Source organism: Heteronotia binoei, chromosome 8 (genome assembly GCF_032191835.1).
Source record: "Heteronotia binoei isolate CCM8104 ecotype False Entrance Well chromosome 8, APGP_CSIRO_Hbin_v1, whole genome shotgun sequence".
Classification (NCBI taxonomy): domain Eukaryota; kingdom Metazoa; phylum Chordata; class Lepidosauria; order Squamata; family Gekkonidae; genus Heteronotia; species Heteronotia binoei.
Genome location: NC_083230.1, coordinates 63,322,656 through 63,339,619, shown reverse-complemented (window position 1 = coordinate 63,339,619; position 16,964 = coordinate 63,322,656). Strand labels below are relative to the sequence as shown.

General features: G+C 41.0%; 1 protein-coding gene across 1 annotated transcript in view; it reads right to left on the bottom strand.

Annotated features, from left to right (window-relative positions):
- LRRIQ1 (leucine rich repeats and IQ motif containing 1) overlaps positions 1–16,964 on the bottom strand; it is a 200,674-nt gene that overhangs the window by 89,529 nt on the left and 94,181 nt on the right. Inside the window, exons 15-17 of the mRNA XM_060245148.1 lie at positions 10,279–10,461; positions 2,874–3,350; positions 754–949 (exon numbers count right to left, since the gene is read on the bottom strand). Coding sequence (XP_060101131.1) covers positions 754–949; positions 2,874–3,350; positions 10,279–10,461 — 856 coding nt within the window. The remainder of the gene's footprint in view (positions 1–753; positions 950–2,873; positions 3,351–10,278; positions 10,462–16,964) is intronic.

The following is a 16,964-nucleotide window of genomic DNA, read 5'->3' as shown; positions in this document are numbered from 1 at the left end:
ATGAACACCAGCTAAGAAGCATTCAACCAGGATAACAAATAAACTCTCCATGTTACAAAAATATAACACAATGGCTTAGTGAAAATATTGGGCAGGACACTTGAACTACAATATATTAAATGAAGGATAAATTAACTGAGCCAGCCAGAGCAATGTGGTACGGTGAGGCAAAACAGAAGATGCCAATAAAGATACTGGATTCTGAAAGCAACACAGCAAAAACTTATATCCCTTTGAAAAAGGAATGAAATGGACTGTACAGTTATTAAAATCATCAGGGGTCAAAACTGGAAGAATATTTACAAGCACTGCAGCAAAATTGTGTTTATATGCTCATATAGCATTGTCGCAGCTTTTTGTGTTTGTAATTAGTGTTAAGTGATAGCAACATTGGTGACACCACAAATATTGTCATTTAAAGATATTAAGCTATTTATACTTGTTAAATTGTGAATAATTCAATACACAAAATATTTTTGTAACATGGAGAGTTTATTTGTTATCCTGGATTAGACACTCCCACTTCTGTATGAATCATGCCAATGGCATGCTGTAGAAAACTGATCCTTTTAGTTTGCACCCATAAAGAATCAGTATCCTCCAAGATATGCTTTGCTAGAAAGCTTTGTTATGTAGGACCATTCTTACTACTTGTTTCTATATTCCCACTTCCATGGCATTTCTCAGACTAACTGGGAGTTTAAAATGCATGTGACTAGATAAGACATGCATGTACAATTGTTTCAGACTGACCTGAAGTATAGTAGCAGCTTTATGTTTGTCCATGAAACAATGACCTTTTTTGCAACTGACAATCTTTTTTCTGACACAGTAGCTTCGCCAAGAAGACTGGATTACATTGGCTGCCATATGTAGCCTTGTATAGAAATCGATCTTTTTCCGAACTTCGTAGCCTCGCCAGTATGATTGGATAATTGTGGCTGCCAAGCTATAAATATCAGGGGGGGAAATAACATACTGAATTCAGGAATAATATGTGCCAATGACTGAGCATGACTTTTTTTTGGAAGTAACTATGTGCATATATACAATGGATGGGGAAGTTCTGAAGGTAGTTTTAAAAATATATATATTTGGTACAGCATTTTTATGTTATATATAGTTTAGAAAAAGACTAATAGATTATTTGGGGGGATTTGGTTCATTAGTCTTCCTCTAAACTCTATGTAACATAGAAATGGTGGACCACATTAACCGCCCCCCCCTCAAAAAAAAACCCCACAAAAAATATCTTCAGAATGTTTCCATCCATTGCATATTCACACATAGTTACTTTCAAAGATCTTGGAAGCTAAGCAGAGTCAGCCCTGGCTAGCATTTGGATGGGAGATCTCCAGGAAATACCAGAGGCTTGACACGGAGGCAGGCAATGGCAAACTACCTCTGAATGTCTCTTGCCTTGAAAACCCCACAGGGTCATCATAAATCAGCTGTGACTTGACAGTTCCACCATCATGTATTCAGAGATTTAGGCAAAGGGGACAGTATGATAACAGGTGAAGATGGTACTATGATGAATTTTAAAAATCAGGAGGTGTATTTATTCCATTTATATCCTGCCTCTCTGCTATTATGGAACTCAAGGCAGTTTCCACTGGATTCTCATCAGATATCTCATCCAGGGGTGCAGACCAGAACCAGTCCTGATTAGCTTCAGTAAGATTTATTCCAGCTAAACCCTTGGAATAAAGTATATAATACAATGTAAGATATAAAACAAGCCTAATTTAAATCCATCCACTTTGTCCCCCACCCCAAATATAGCTCTCTGTATGGAGTGGGGCTTTTAAAAGAACATGGTAAAATTAAAATGGTAAAATTAAAATTAAAGTTCCTTGAAAATATTTAAGCACAAGTGCTCAGAGATTTATGAAAAATCGACATCCTCCTCTACTTTAATGGGATTTTGAGCAAGTGTGCTTAGGATCACAGTCTTTGAATATATCTTCAATCTCAATTCCTCCCCTCCCCCTGTAAGCACCCTATCAAGGGCACAATATATAAACACTTATTTTACCATACTTGTTAAAATATTACTCAATCTGACCCTCTGACATAAAGCAGAATATAAATGTAAACAACAAGGGTGGTTGATTTGAGGTGAACTGATTGAATCAGAAGTTGAGACTGTTTGAGGATGAACAAAGATGAAGTTGGTTCTGAGGGTGGCTCCAATTTCAGACTTTCAATCCACAAGCAACTTGTTCTGATGCAATATAGCTATTTGTGTTTTGAGATTTTAACAAAAATCCATCTTATTCTTCTGCACACTGGCTAAGGTCATGATGTCAGGCACAATGATTGTGTATATGCATCTATTACCATGGTTTTGGCAGTAGGATAACAATCATGTGCCATCTACTGACATGCCATCATTTACAGTGCTATCCTAACCACCTTTATACCCTTCTAAGTCTACTGAAGTCAGCGCTCTTAGAAGGGTGTAACTCTGCTTAGACTGTTCTGGTACTTATCCAGCTTTGTGCAATGAATTAATACAGAGCAAGATAAGTATATTTCCAATGTAAAACCAAGGAACATATACATGACCACCTAATTCAGGGTCATCATTTCTGTGCCTGCAGATCACAACATTGCACTGATAAAATAGACATTAATACTTTTTCCTAATTATTTACTAGCTAGTAGAGCAATTGGAACTGTGTTATCTATTAACTTTGAGGTGAAAAAGAAAAAATAAATATTAATTTTAGTCTGATAGTCTATTGGATTATGAATATTTCTGAAAAAACCATCTGCAAGTGCCTCCAGTGATGCCCTTTTCTTTATTGAGATTATACTGTAATAATGTTATGTTTCCATAATAAAATTGTTTGACTTTTGGATCTTACTTTTGAGACCTGTCAAAATGTTGAAGATAATTTCCTCCATTACTTGCCATGATTTGCTTGTTAAGCATGCTTCTCTCTGGACTGATTAATACACAGTTATCTTTTCTTTCCTCATTGTGGTTAAGGGAATAATGAATACTCTTCTTCTTTTGACTGCATTCTTGATTCCTCCCCATTGCACAGACTGTTGTAAAAGAGTTAACAGATATGGGCTGAGTGAAGCCAGAAGCAATCGATCTTTCGGGCATGTTCAACAAGTTATGCTTATTTTCTTTTGCACCAGTGACAAGAAAGTTATTTTTCTCTGTGATGTTAATGGTTTCTTGGTTCATACTATTTGTCCACTTTTCTGGTTCCTCTTCTTCAGTAGTGTGCAGAACACCATACTCATGAGCAAAACGATGTTCACTACTGAGCTTCATCAGCTTCTTAGAATACCAACACTGGTGCTGCACAGCATCCAGACAGAATTCTCCTCTGGGGAAAAATATTTATCAATTGTAGAATAACAAGTGATTTTACAAATTGTATTAATTTAATGATTCAATCACATATTCAGGAAAAAAAATACCACTTGCATGATCTATATCCTATTTAGAGAATATCCATTCACCAAACCTTGCTGAATAAGAATCTATACAGGGGTGGTGTCATTCATAGACACAGAATAAAGTTTGAGTCCAGCAGCACTTTTAAGACAAACAAAGGTCATACTGGACTCCAACTTTGTTCTATTGCTTCAGACCAACACGGCTGCCCTACTGGATCTATTCATAGACAGAACTCAGCTTGCTAACCTATGGTGAATTGAAGCAATGTAGTCACAAACCAAGTGCTTATGTGACTGATAAAAATACCTTTCTCACCCCCAAACACAGCCCCACCCCCAGTACTACATAAACTGCAGCAGGGCATCCCGTGGGTCAATAGGTAGGGCTGACAGATTCTGTCACAGAAGTCTATTTTGTGTGCACTAAGTGTGCACAACATTGCACTTTGCAGGAGAGGCATAGAGAGGTCCCTTAGCATCAATGAGGGAGCACATAGCACTAACTCTGAAGGGGAGAGCAAAATCCATACCAGAATCCATACTATGTGGCTAACATATTTCATTTCAGAACTCTGCCAGGTATCCTATCTCTGGAGGCTCAATTTGAAGGGGTGACCACACACTGACAGGTAAGCAGGGGTGGGAATCCAGCTACAAGTTACAAACAGATCTGCTTTTACTGGACCACTCTGATTCAGTACTAGTTCTATCTCTAATATTAGGTCATATATTCCATATAATTATACAGGTACTTATACAGGCAGAAACAGGTCAAGTTCTCCTGGCTATATTCTTATGAACATACAATTTGAATTGCATTTTCTTACCTGGCTACTGTCATGTCAATTCGGATTATATTATGGAATACAGTCTGTGAGCCACTTTCCCGGAGCTGGCTCAAAGTATGTAACATCAATTTATAAAATACATGACTTTATAAAACATCAAGAAATACATTAAATGCATTAAAATCCTAAATACAATAGATACAATAAAACCCATAACATACCTCCAGTATACAACTAAGAGATGGTGTAATATCCTATGGACAAGTAATATATAATCGTCTGGTAAGAAGGAAAATGGAGGAAAGGGAGAGGAGAAGGAGGGGGAGGCCAACTGTAGATTAAACTCATCAGAACAGAGCCTGATGCTGCCTCAACCATAAGCCTGGTGGAAACACTCTGTTTTGCAGGCCCAGTGGACCTGTGGTAAGTCCCAAAAGAGTGCTCCACCAGGCTGGTGCCAGGATCAAAAAAGGACCTGGTTCTGGTCAAGGACAGCCAGACACTCTTTGGGCCAGGGACCACCAGCAGATTTTGCTCTCTAGAGTGTAATGCTCTTTGGGGGACATACCAGGAAATAAAAGTGAAAGCTTAAGTTGTTAGCAGTTGGACCCCTTCTCCTACTGAGGGGCAGCTTACAGGAGAAGCACCCCTCTGTACATTGCCCTAAAACCACAAGTGTAGGGCGCTGCTTGGGTCAAGACGGATGTTAGTAGTAGGGGTTTGCATTCGGTTCGGCCGAACAGAATCAACCGCCGAATCACCCCTGATTTGGCTGTATACAGAATCGCATACAGCCGAATCCAGTTGGGGCCCATTATGCGTATAGATATTCGGAAGTATACGGAAATCCATGGAAAAGGCAGGAAAGGGGCTTCTGCAGCCTCAGGGGAGCTGCTTGCCTCCTTTCCCGCCTTTGGTAGCCTTTTCCCGCCTCTCCCATAGCCTCCCTGGGATCAGGGAGGGGGAAGAGGAGCCCCAGCAGCCAATCCAAAGCATCATTTGCAAAATGCATTGCAAATGCATGCTTTGCAGGGCTGTTGTGTAGCTGATCCCCCAGCCATCAGCAACATTGTTGTTTTTTTGATCTTTTGCTTACTTGGGTATCCAAGTAAGCCCTGTTGTCTGGCCAATCACAGAACAGTGCTATTTTTTGAAACTGCTCTCTGTAGGGCCAGAGAACCTTTTTAAGGAGTCTGCCTGGCTGGACTCCTCCATTGCTGCTGTGTTGGTGTGTGAGAGAGATTGTGCTGTGCTGGCCCTTGGCCTCAGCTGCTGCTGCTCTCTCTCAGCCTTACCAGACTTGCCTGGAGTAGAGACGACGTCTAAGGTAAGACAGTCTTGGGGTTCTTGTTTTTATTTTAGTTGGTAAAAGGACTTTTTAAGACGCGGAGTCCCTTTACTTATCCAGATTTGCGTGGTGGGTAGCTTATTTGGGGTTAGGATTAGGGGGTTCTGCTGGGGGAGGGGGCCTGGGGTGGGTTTTTTTTTGCCAATTTGTCCATATCTTACTTTAGTGAGAGGACTTTAAAAAGTGCAGTGTTCTTTTACTTTTCCTGATTTGGGTGGTTTGGATTTCTTGGGGTTAGGGTGAAGGGGTTTTTTGGGGGGAGGGGTTGGTAAAGTTCCTGTATTGTTAAAAGTTAAGTTTTTTACTGTTTTAAAAGGATTCGATGTTTGATTTGTTGCTGCTGTGTTGTGCTGCTGTTGTTCCTTTTCTCTCCTGGTTCTGGTTCTTGAGGGGGGGGGGTGCTGTTTGGCCTAATTTTCATTGTTTAAAAGGCCACTTTTTTAACAGTTGAGTTTGTGTTGGCCTTCTGTTTGGATCTATTCTCTATTGCTGCAGGTTTTGAATCCTCCTATCCTGTTGTCCCCCTTTTCCTTGTTCTAGTTTTAGGGGAGAGTGTTGTTGACTGATTTGGCCTGAGGTTTCTTATTGGTGAAAAGGCCACTTTTTAACAGTTGAGTTTCTTGGCCTTCTCCTGTTGTCCCTTTTTCTGGTTCTGTTTTTTTTGTGGGGGAAGCTGGCACCTGGGTGAGAGACCCAGAACCAGCAGGCTTGTTGTGCTTTGCCAGCTCTCCCCGCGTTCTTTGGGGCAGGGCTGGAGAGCTGGCATCTGGGTTTGCTGCAGCCAGGTCTGCTCTGCAGACCTTGAGCAGATTATGTTTTGTGTGGCAGGGTTAATAGAGTAGATAGATGTATATAGTGCATTTGGGTCCTATAGAGATTCTCTGGTGTGAAGTTAGGTTTGGCTTTGGGTGCCCCAAGAATTGGACTCCCTGGCCCAATCTTTTTGGGATTTGGGGGGTTTGTAGGGGAGAGTCCCCTGCAGGTCCCCTGAAAATTTGGGGGCTCTCCCTCAAATCCCTTCCCCTCCAGGCGGCTTCAAATATACCCTATTTGCCATTGATTTCAATGGCCCATAGAGTATAATGGGGCCGTATATTCGGAAATAGCCGCGCATCAACCGTATATGCGGCTATTCCGACTACGGAATTTAGAAATATACGGGATTCCGTATTCCCGCCCCGTATATTTCCGAATCCCTGTACTACTGAATTTTTTTTTTTTGCACATTCCTAGTTAGTAGTGGAGTGGCCTGGTAAGTCAGTTTCAGGACCTGAGTAAAGAGGTGAGCTAGTTATGTCCCCCTCCTTGTCCTGGAGACATGCACAGCCCAAAACAATAGGTAACCCAGGATCTATTGATACACTAAGGAATAATCTCTACAAGACCCAAGCCCAGCTTCTCCTCCACCCATTATCTTTGACAAAGCACCATTCAAGCAACAGTTAAGTCTATTTACCTCCCCCATCACCTTTCCTGTCTGGTGCTTGTAGGACCATCAAGCCTCTCTTTTGCCCTGTAAATATGCCAGCCTGCTGCTCCAGGAATGTGTTTGTACATGTCCTTGGCTCTCTCTCACACACCCACTAGCTAGCCATTTCCTCTTCAACTTGCTGCTTCCACTGATCTCTTCAAGACTGGTAATTGTCACACATCGCTACTACACTGTCCCTTTTCCTACTGTGTGTGTTTGCTGTGTGCATCCTGGTTTTATTCTGTTTTCTTTTTATTCCAATAAAAACCTTTACTTTAAATAACAGCCTGGTTCTTTCTGAGAGTTCTCATATAAACAATCCACATATACATAGGTGTATAGACTCCAGTTGCCCCTCCTCCTCTTACACAGTCTCCTATGCTAATTCCCCCCAACGAATTGGATATTGCCTCTTTGGGCAACACAATTAACATTTGTTATAACAGACAAAGCCATTCTCACTCAAGTGCTACTCTAGAATTATAGGATCAGTTATAATAATATTTTTAACATTTCTTCATATGTTACAACTGCAGACAACTACAGACCTGCAAATAGATCTCAGGAAATGTCATGTGAAATATTTATTTTATTTTATTCAGCTTATATCCCACCCTTCCTACAAAGCAGGCTCAATGGTCTCAAATGCTAGTCTCAAAGGTCTGCAACACCATCTAAGTGTAAATCTGAGATGATACTGTACCGTTTGATGTCATCTCAGTCTGAAGACAACTCAATATACATACACAAAGATAAAATATCCTTAGGTGCCAATTAGATGATGCTTCATCCTTGATTATTTTATTCAATTTCTATACATCTGTGTGTTAAATGGGAAGGGTAATGCTAAAGGTAAACTGTGTTTTACTAAACTGTATTTTTCAACTTGAAGACTTATAATCTTCTGTACTAAATGAGGTACAGACAATAATATTTTAGAATAATGCTTTCTTTTTTCTTTTTTAAAATAAGACTATATTTATAAAACACCCTGAAGGTAAAAGCTGTGACAAGTAAATATTATAACATTATTATGTTATTCTATATAAGTAGATTTCTGCATTAATATCACTAATATTAAATTCTTGTCTTGCAAAAGACCTTTAAAATGCCATAAAGAGGTTTATTGTTTATATTTCTTCATTTATATTTCCTTTTATAAGCTTTTATGTCATTTTCATCTGTTTAAACTATGATTATTTAAAAGGGTTTCAACTTCCATTAGTGTCTTTTATTTCCAGGCATCTGTACAAGAGCCTGTTGAAAGCCAAAACACTGAAACGGAAGTGCATTTTAACGCAGCTACTTATAACTAAGTGTCAAAAGATTAACTGACAGACATTTACTAGAACAGAGTAGTTAATTTTTTTAAAGCACATAATTCTTAAACATGCTATGCAAACATGGATTTGAAAGAAGGAACAACTCAAGCTATTTAACTGAGCAGACAATGGCGTATGAAACACGGATTAAGAAACCTAGTAGTGATTACCTTTGGCAGCTTACATATTTGAGGTCATATCTACAGGGCCTCATAAATTAGTGAGATGTCAAACAGACAAGGAGCTTGCTCATGTTTATACTGCTTTTAGCAATGTTGCAGTTAAGGCTACAATCCTGTGGACACTCAATTGGGTACAAGTGTGGGAACTCAGTGTGAGCTTACTTCTAGGTAAATATCCATAGGATCAAACTGTATGTCTCCTAGTTTATAGAAAAATAGATACAGATTCAATAGGTCTGTTGTCCTCTGAATTTTGTTTTACAATTTTTTAAAAATGCTACAAGACTGCATTTGGTCAAATAGTTGCTAAACTGCAAATATCACACAAAATGATTTTTCTCCATTTCTAATCAGGTGCTGAGATTCCATGAGATACTTCAAGGACTGAAACTGGCCCACCCATGGCTTTAATCCATCCTGTGGCTCTTTTCTCCCTCCTCTTTCCCCTTCCCTGCCTGTCCTCACCCTTTGAAGCTGGAAGCTGCTGAAGTTCCTAGCTCCCTAGGCTTTGCCTATGTCTGCTTCAGCAGGAAGCTCTTCTGGGCTTCAAAGAAAATGTGGATTGGATTTTCCATTAAGGTCTCTGCACTCAGATAGACTAGCAATAGAAATAGTGCTCTGGGACTGGAATGACGGGGCATGGAGTGGAATAACCAAGGGTCATTTTGTAGAAAAATAGGTGGTGGAGCTAATCCAGGGATTGTTATGCAGCTGCAATACTATTCAATGGACAAGTAACTCTCAGAAGGAGGTGGAACTCTCAGAAAGGTTCAGGAGCTGTGCTCCTGTGAGCTCCCACTGAATCTGAGGCTTGGAAATGACAATCCCTAGGAGTAGTAGCAGCTTTCTGGGAATGGAATTCCACTGGGGGGGGGACACTGGCTAATTCCAATTCCAGAATGCTTCTGCTACTCTGGGGGCTGTCATTCTAGTCTCATAATAGCATATCTGGGCCCAGATGGAAAATCCAGTCCACATTTTCCTTGCAACTTCCTGCTGCAATGTATTTCAATGGAGTGGAGCTCAAGTAGTTTCACTTTCCAGTGTTTGTATGCTAGCTGAAGCTGTTGCTTGTTGGAGTTGTCTCCTTGCAATTAAATGGTTGATATTTTGAGCCAGCTTGTGTCTGCTGAATGAGAACTGATGCCTAGTGAATACTCTAGCTGGGGAACCCACAGCTAAAGGGGGACATTACACTGGAGAACAACTGCCACTCTGAGTAGAACTGGTAGGGGGAGAAGCTTGCAATGCCCAGCCATTTCATGTTTTCCTAGGCTCAAATCATTATATATTTTTAGTTAAGTTTAGTTTCTGCTGTGATCCTTGTGTTTTTTCTTGAAGTTTTTTTTTTAAATTGCATTGCCAAATCCCACTATTCCCCCACCTTTTCATTTTAAACAAAATATCACAAGAGTTTTATGCATGTTTATATTTTAAGTTAAAAATAATATCTTTAATTGTGTTTGTCTGTATCCTTTATAACGTTTACATGGCATTGCATTTTATGACATGCATGGCCCCATCCCACAAAGTCCCATTTATGTCAGATTTGGCCCTCGTAACAAATAAGTTTGACACTCCCGCTTTCAAGGTAGTTAGGTCAAGGAATTAGCAAATAAAGATATTTAAAAATATCATCCACCCTAATCTTGTTCTTGCAGTAACAGTGAATTTTTTTTAATGAAACACACAGAAAACGAGATTCTCAAAAATATATACACTATGAAAAAACCCAAATACTTACATTAGCCTGGTAGTGGCTTTTTTGCTGACTAAATTAATTTCCTTAATCTGAGTTTGGCAGAACGCTATAAAACCTTTTGGATCTGGCTTCTCTTTTATTTTTTCACCTAGGATGTTTGCATCAGAACTTATGTTTTCACCATTAAGCATTTTCAGATTGGGCAGCATTTTAAGCAAGGAACACCTTTTTTAAAAAAAGAGAGAAAATGTCAGCGCTATAGTAGTTACTTCTTATTCCAAAATCTGGACATTCCTGCTTTATAAATAGAATGACCTTTGTGTAGAGACTGAACATATGTTGTTTTTCTAAGCATAAGGTGTGCAGAAAAGCTACAGTCCAGCAGATTCAATACACATGTGCATCCAAGTCTTTTCCCCATTTGCTGTCTACAAAGAAGAAAAGAGCTTATGAATTTGCTTTTCTGCTTCTAGCCAAGCAATACACTGAATGCTCACAATATCCCAGACTCCAGCCTAAACATTTATCTATTTTTCATTTTCTTTGCTTGTGCACTTGGAAAATATGAACAACCTGCAAATTGTAAATTGGCGCCATCAAGCAACCTCCTTGCAATATTTGTGATGTCAAATAGGCATCTGTGATACTTTGGTTTGAACAGCAGCCCCAATACAAACGCCCTGTGTGCTATGACAATAGAATTCATGACTCCATTCATTTCAGCCCTGGATTGGCTGTGATCATGCAATGGAAATGTGGCTGTGATCATGTAATGGAAATGTGTTCACATGTCGACCAGCTATGGAAATAAAATGGAGAAACCCTTCAATGTGTAGCAGCCCTTTGTGCACAATGGTATTTCCATTCTGGCACACATCATTCATGGGTGGGAAAGGGGGAATATACAGGCAAAAGCCCCGTACTCACAATGAAGTCCTATTTATCTCCAGGCTTATCTAAATTTAACCCAAAAATGCCACATTACATGGTGAATTCCAAATTTAGGCCCAGTGCAGCCATGGCCACACCTTTTACATTTAATATATTTCAACAGAAAAGAGGAGGAGGAGGTTGGATTCATACCCCACCCTTCATTTGGAGTCTCAGAGTTGCTTACAATCTCCTTCCATTCCTCTCTCTACAAGTGACACCCTGTGAGGTAGGTGGAGTGAGACAGCTCTTTCAAGAACTGCTGTTGAGAGAACAGCTCCGAGAGAACTGTGGCTTGCCCAAGGCCACCAAGCTGGCTGATGAGAAGGAGTGATGAATCAAACCTGATTCTCCGAGATAAGAGTCTGTGCTCTTAACCACTATACCAAACTGACTCTACACTGTACCAAACTGGCAGTTGCTTAACTCATTCTGACTGAAGTCAGTGAGATTACAATGGCAATTCTAAGCAGGTCATCTAAACAGATCAACTAAGAATATTCCTGATGCCTGTTTGCTGGGGCTTATTTCCAGGAAAGTGTTCCTGGGATTCCATTGTACATCAGTTAATGTCCGTGGCTCATGATCTTTGCTTCTGTAAATGGATTACAGCTAGAAAGGCAACTGATACCAGAACAACAAAACCAAACCACTCTTTATTTACTTTATACAAGTGCAAAAGTGCTAGATGTTGTTATTAAATGCATTACCCTGAATACACACTGCACAGTTATTAGTGACAGTGCTGAACAATGATATACTGAAAAGATGTCATATCAAGTTGAAGAATGTTGGAAAATATAGTTTCTTAGAGTTATGGGATCCTAGCACTAGTTTTTCCAGCTGGGTTTCTCCTGGTGACGGCTGAGTCAATATTTCATTCAGTGAAAACTTCCTGGTGAATATTCTGTCACTTAAGAGGCTCTATTAATCATTACTGCAATGAAACACATTCCCCCAAGGAGTGCTCAAACTGATCCCAGGGTTTAATTTCTAAAAAGTGATTTCTTAGTACTTCAACTTCTTCAGTGTTATCACTGGCTGAACATGAAAGTAGGAAGCCAATTGGGAAATTTTGCAACTAATTCCTTTGTTGGTATCAAGGGGTTATATAAAGTTCATTGGAACATATTGCCTGAAGTGTCAATGCCGAATTCAGCAAATCCATATTTTATCCTCTCCCATTAGATAAATCAGTCTCTTGTCCAATCATGGAAGCTCTATTGGGTAAAACAGTATAGAAGGAATTCAAGAATTCCAAAGATTTATTTTAACCAGAATTTGCTTAAAGCAGCAATTCATTATATGCAATATCAGCCATTAGGAACAAATATAATTTAGCTACAAACTGTAAGACTGTGAGGTTGTCATGCAGTATGCAATACTTTAAGAGAAATTAATCTTTGACTTTTGCAGTCATAATAAAAGCTATTTGTATCATGTAAGAACATAAATACAGATTTACAACCATTTATATGCTACTCATATAACAGCTTCCCAGTATTCTTCCTTCCCATACATAACAAAACAGGGACTGGATCTCAGGCATACGGATCTCCTACTGCCTTCCCCTTGTTTTATATATATATATATATATATATAAAACATTAATATCTGAACTGATATTAAAAATGCAGGGCCTGTCTGACCATGTGATCCAAAGTGTGTTCTCAAGAATGATCCAAAGCTCTATGGGGCCTGAATGTTTCACTAAATGGGAACACTCATGTGTCCATGCACACTCTGTGTATCAGTAGTTTGTGTGCATAAGCAGATGCTGGGTTAAGCCAGTGTAGTTTTGAAAAACCTGATAGGTAAGAACATAAGAGAAGCCATGTTGGATCAGGCCAATGGCCCATCCAGTCCAACATTCTGTGTCACAAAGTGGCCAAAAAAAGCCCCAGTGCCATCAGGAGGTCCATCAGTGGGGCCAGGACACTAGGTGTGCTCATTAACCAAGTTTGATGGGGGAAATGAAATCTGGAAGAGCTGAAAGCACAAGAAGCAATCATGGGTGAAGAAGTGGGGAAAATGACAAAACACCAGTTCAGCTGCATTGTGGTCTTTATAATGATTTGGAAACCAATAAGCAAATGAACTGGAGTAAAGGACCACTAATTCAGGTTCAATCCCTGAGGTATTTGAAGTATCCCTGAGAAATCTGAGGTAGCAGAGGTTGGGAAAGGCCCTTCTCTGTCTGAGATATCGAAGAGTAGTAGTAGATAATGCTGGACTAGATGGGCCAGTGGTCTGACTTAGTATAAACCAGCAACATATGCTCAAGAATCAGTACCAGAATACAACCTGATTATGGGTGTTATAAACCTGTTCCCATTTTGCATGTTTGCCTGCAAGTAAGTGCATTCATCTATGGTGCAACTACCCAGAACTAAATCCAGCCTTCCATATTTACCAGTGGCTTGGGGGACACTAGTAAAGGCTACATCAGAGCACTTACAAGAGTTTCTCAATTACTTCAGCCCTTCCCCTATGTGTGTATGAGTTGCATAAACATGGATCAGGCACATGGGAAGGAATATGAAACAGCTTGCTCTCTTAAATAGGAAGGACTTTATTAATTACAGGTTATTAACCCAGAACACAAGATAAGGGAAAATGACTATCATACCTACTACCTACAGCTGATCTAAGAAATTAAACAGGAAACATCATATCTCTGAGTTAATCTTAACCATATAAAAGTTACCTCTGTAACTCCCTCCTTGGATGCTTGTGGAGCAACTGCTGATCCTGACTCACACCCAGCTCGTACCTGCTCCAAGGGGGGTTTCCAGTTCCTGGCATTTGAACAGAGTTAACTGAATGTTCAAGCCTTTTAAACCCTTCCTACCCTAGCTGGCTGGATTTCTCTGATCAGAGTTGGGGAATGTGCTCCCATGTGAGATGGTGAACCGTCATCTCCCAGTCATTAAGAACATAAGAACATAAGAGAAGCCATGTTGGATCAGGCCAACGGCCCATCAAGTCCAACACTCTGTGTCACACAGTGGCAAAAAATTTTATATACAGACATACACTGTGGCTAATAGCCACTGATGGACCTGTGCTCCATATATTTATCTAAACCCTTCTTGAAGGTGGCTATACTTGTGGCCGCCACCACCTCCTGTGGCAGTGAATTCCACATGTTAATCACCCTTGGGGTGAAGAAGTACTTCCTTTTATCCATTTTAACCTTTCTGCTCAGCAATTTCATCGAATGCCCACGAGTTCTTGTATTGTGAGAAAGGGAGAAAAGTACTTCTTTCTCTACTTTCTCCATCCCATGCATTATCTTGTAAACCTCTATCATGTCACCCCGCAGTCGACGTTTCTCCAAGCTAAAGAGTCCCAAGCGTTTCAACCTTTCTTCATAGGGAAAGTGCTCCAGCCCTTTAATCATTCTAGTTGCCCTTCTCTGGACTTTCTCCAATGCTATAGTATCCTTTTTGAGGTGCGGCGACCAGAACTGCACACAGTACTCCAAATGAGACCGCACCATCGATTTATACAGGGGCATTATGATACTGGCTGATTTGTTTTCCATTCCCTTCCTAATAATTCCCAGCATGGCGTTGGCCTTTTTTATTGCAGACGCACACTGTCTTGACATTTTCAGTGAGTTATCTACCACGACCCCAAGATCTCTCTCTTGGTCAGTCTCTGCCAGTTCACAACCCATCAACTCGTATTTGTAGCTGGGATTCTTGGCCCCAATGTGCATTACTTTGCACTTGGCCACATTGAACCGCATCTGCCACGTTGACGCCCACTCACCCAGCCTCAACAGATCTCTTTGGAGTTCCTCACAATCCTCTCTGGTTCTCACCACCCTGAACAATTTAGTGTCATCCGCAAACTTGGCCACTTCACTGCTCACTCCCAACTCCAAATCATTTATGAACAAGTTAAAGAGCATGGGACCCAGTACCGAGCCCTGCGGCACCCCACTGCTTACCGTCCTCCACTGCGAAGACTGCCCATTTATTCTGACTCTCTGCTTCCTATTACTCAGCCAGTTTTTGATCCACAAGAGGACCTGTCCTTTTACTCCATGACTCTCAAGTTTTCTAAGGAGCCTTTGATGAGGAACTTTGATTAAAGAGCACACATCCCATACACCTCAATACCAAAGTCATGTTTTAACAATAGCCATCCATCTTGCTCTTCTTGGCAGTTAGAGTAAATGGTTATATCTCTTTACAGAAATGCATCTCTGCTTTTGCTGATACTTTTGTACATTTTATGGCTCTCTTCCCTGGGAGAGCAAGCTGCTGTCAGAGTCGCAGGTGAGCTTCAAAGCACCTTATATCTCTGTTATAACAATGAGTGATTCCACATGAATTCAGCTGATCAGTGCTCTCAACTAAAGTGACAATTGTGCTATTACTTATCCTATCACTGCTAAACCATATGGACTAGCCTGGATTTGTATGGGTGAAAGCAAAACAACAATGCCAGCTCTACACTAGCCCCCAACAGGAAATTTCTTTTAAAGAGAGCACTTCCAATATATTTCTGCTTTTCTCCTGGAAGGAAAAGCTCTAAGGGCAATATTTGAAATACACAGAGAATAAAACTGTGTGGACTCTTATCTGAGAGAACTGGGTTTGATTCCCCACTCCTCCACTTGCAGCTGCTGGAATGGCCTTGGGTTAGCCATAACTCTCACAAGACTTGTCTTTAAAAGGGCAGCTTCTGAGAGACCTTTCTCAGCCTCACCTTCTTCTCAGGGTGTCTGTTGTGGGGGGAAAAGATAAAAGGAGATTGTAAGCCGCTCTGAGACTCTGATTAAGAGAGAAGAGTGGGGTATAAATATGCTGTCTTCTTCTTCCTCCTCCTCCTCCCAGGGAGGGGAAACCCAGTAACAGCCTAGTTGCAGCGTTCTGCACCAGTTGAAGCTACCAGATTTGCGACAAAGGCAGTCCCATGTAGATAGCATTGCAGTAGTCTAGTCTTGAGGTGACTATAGCATGGGTCTCTGTCACTAGGTTGCCACGGTTGAGGAAGGGAACCAACTGTGTAACTAGCCAGAGATGGTAAAATGCCAATTTGGCAGTGACTGCTACCTGGGTCTCCATTGTTAGAGAGGAATCCAAGCACTCCCAAACTCCTAACCTTCTATGCCAGAAGCAGTTGTACCCCATTGAAAGTCAGGAGTGAGATCCCCATCCCTGGACTGCCATGACTTCTGTCTTGGTCATTCAATTTCAATTGACTCAGCCTGAGCCAGCTCACCATGGCTTCTAGCACCAGGTCCAAATTTTCCATGTTGTAGCCAGACCAGCTCCCCAACAACAGGTAGAGCTTGGTGTCATCCACATATTGGTGACATCCCAGCCCATACCTCCAGGCAATTTGGGCAAGAGGGTGCATGTAGATGTTAAATAGCATCAGGGAGAGAACAGCCCTTTGTGGCAATCCGCATAATAGCAGGTGCCTTTGGGGCAGCTGCTCCCCTATTGCCACCCTTTGTCCCCAACCCTGGATAAAGGATGAGCCACTGTAAGGCAGACCCCTGAATCCCAGCATCATTGAGATGGTGAATCAGTAACTGCTGGTCAACCATGTCCAATGCCGCCAACAGGTCTAACAACAACAGTACTGCTGATCTGCCCCAATTCAGATTGGAGGTCATCCATGAGGATGACTAGTATCGACTTCATCCCGTGGCCCAGGCAAAAGCCTGACTTGCATGGATCTAATATGGAAGCATCTGTCACGTTATCAGGGTGCAGGAAGGTGGGAGTCCAAAGCCAGTTCAAGGTCAAAGTCCAGGAAGTCGAGCAGGAGCCAAG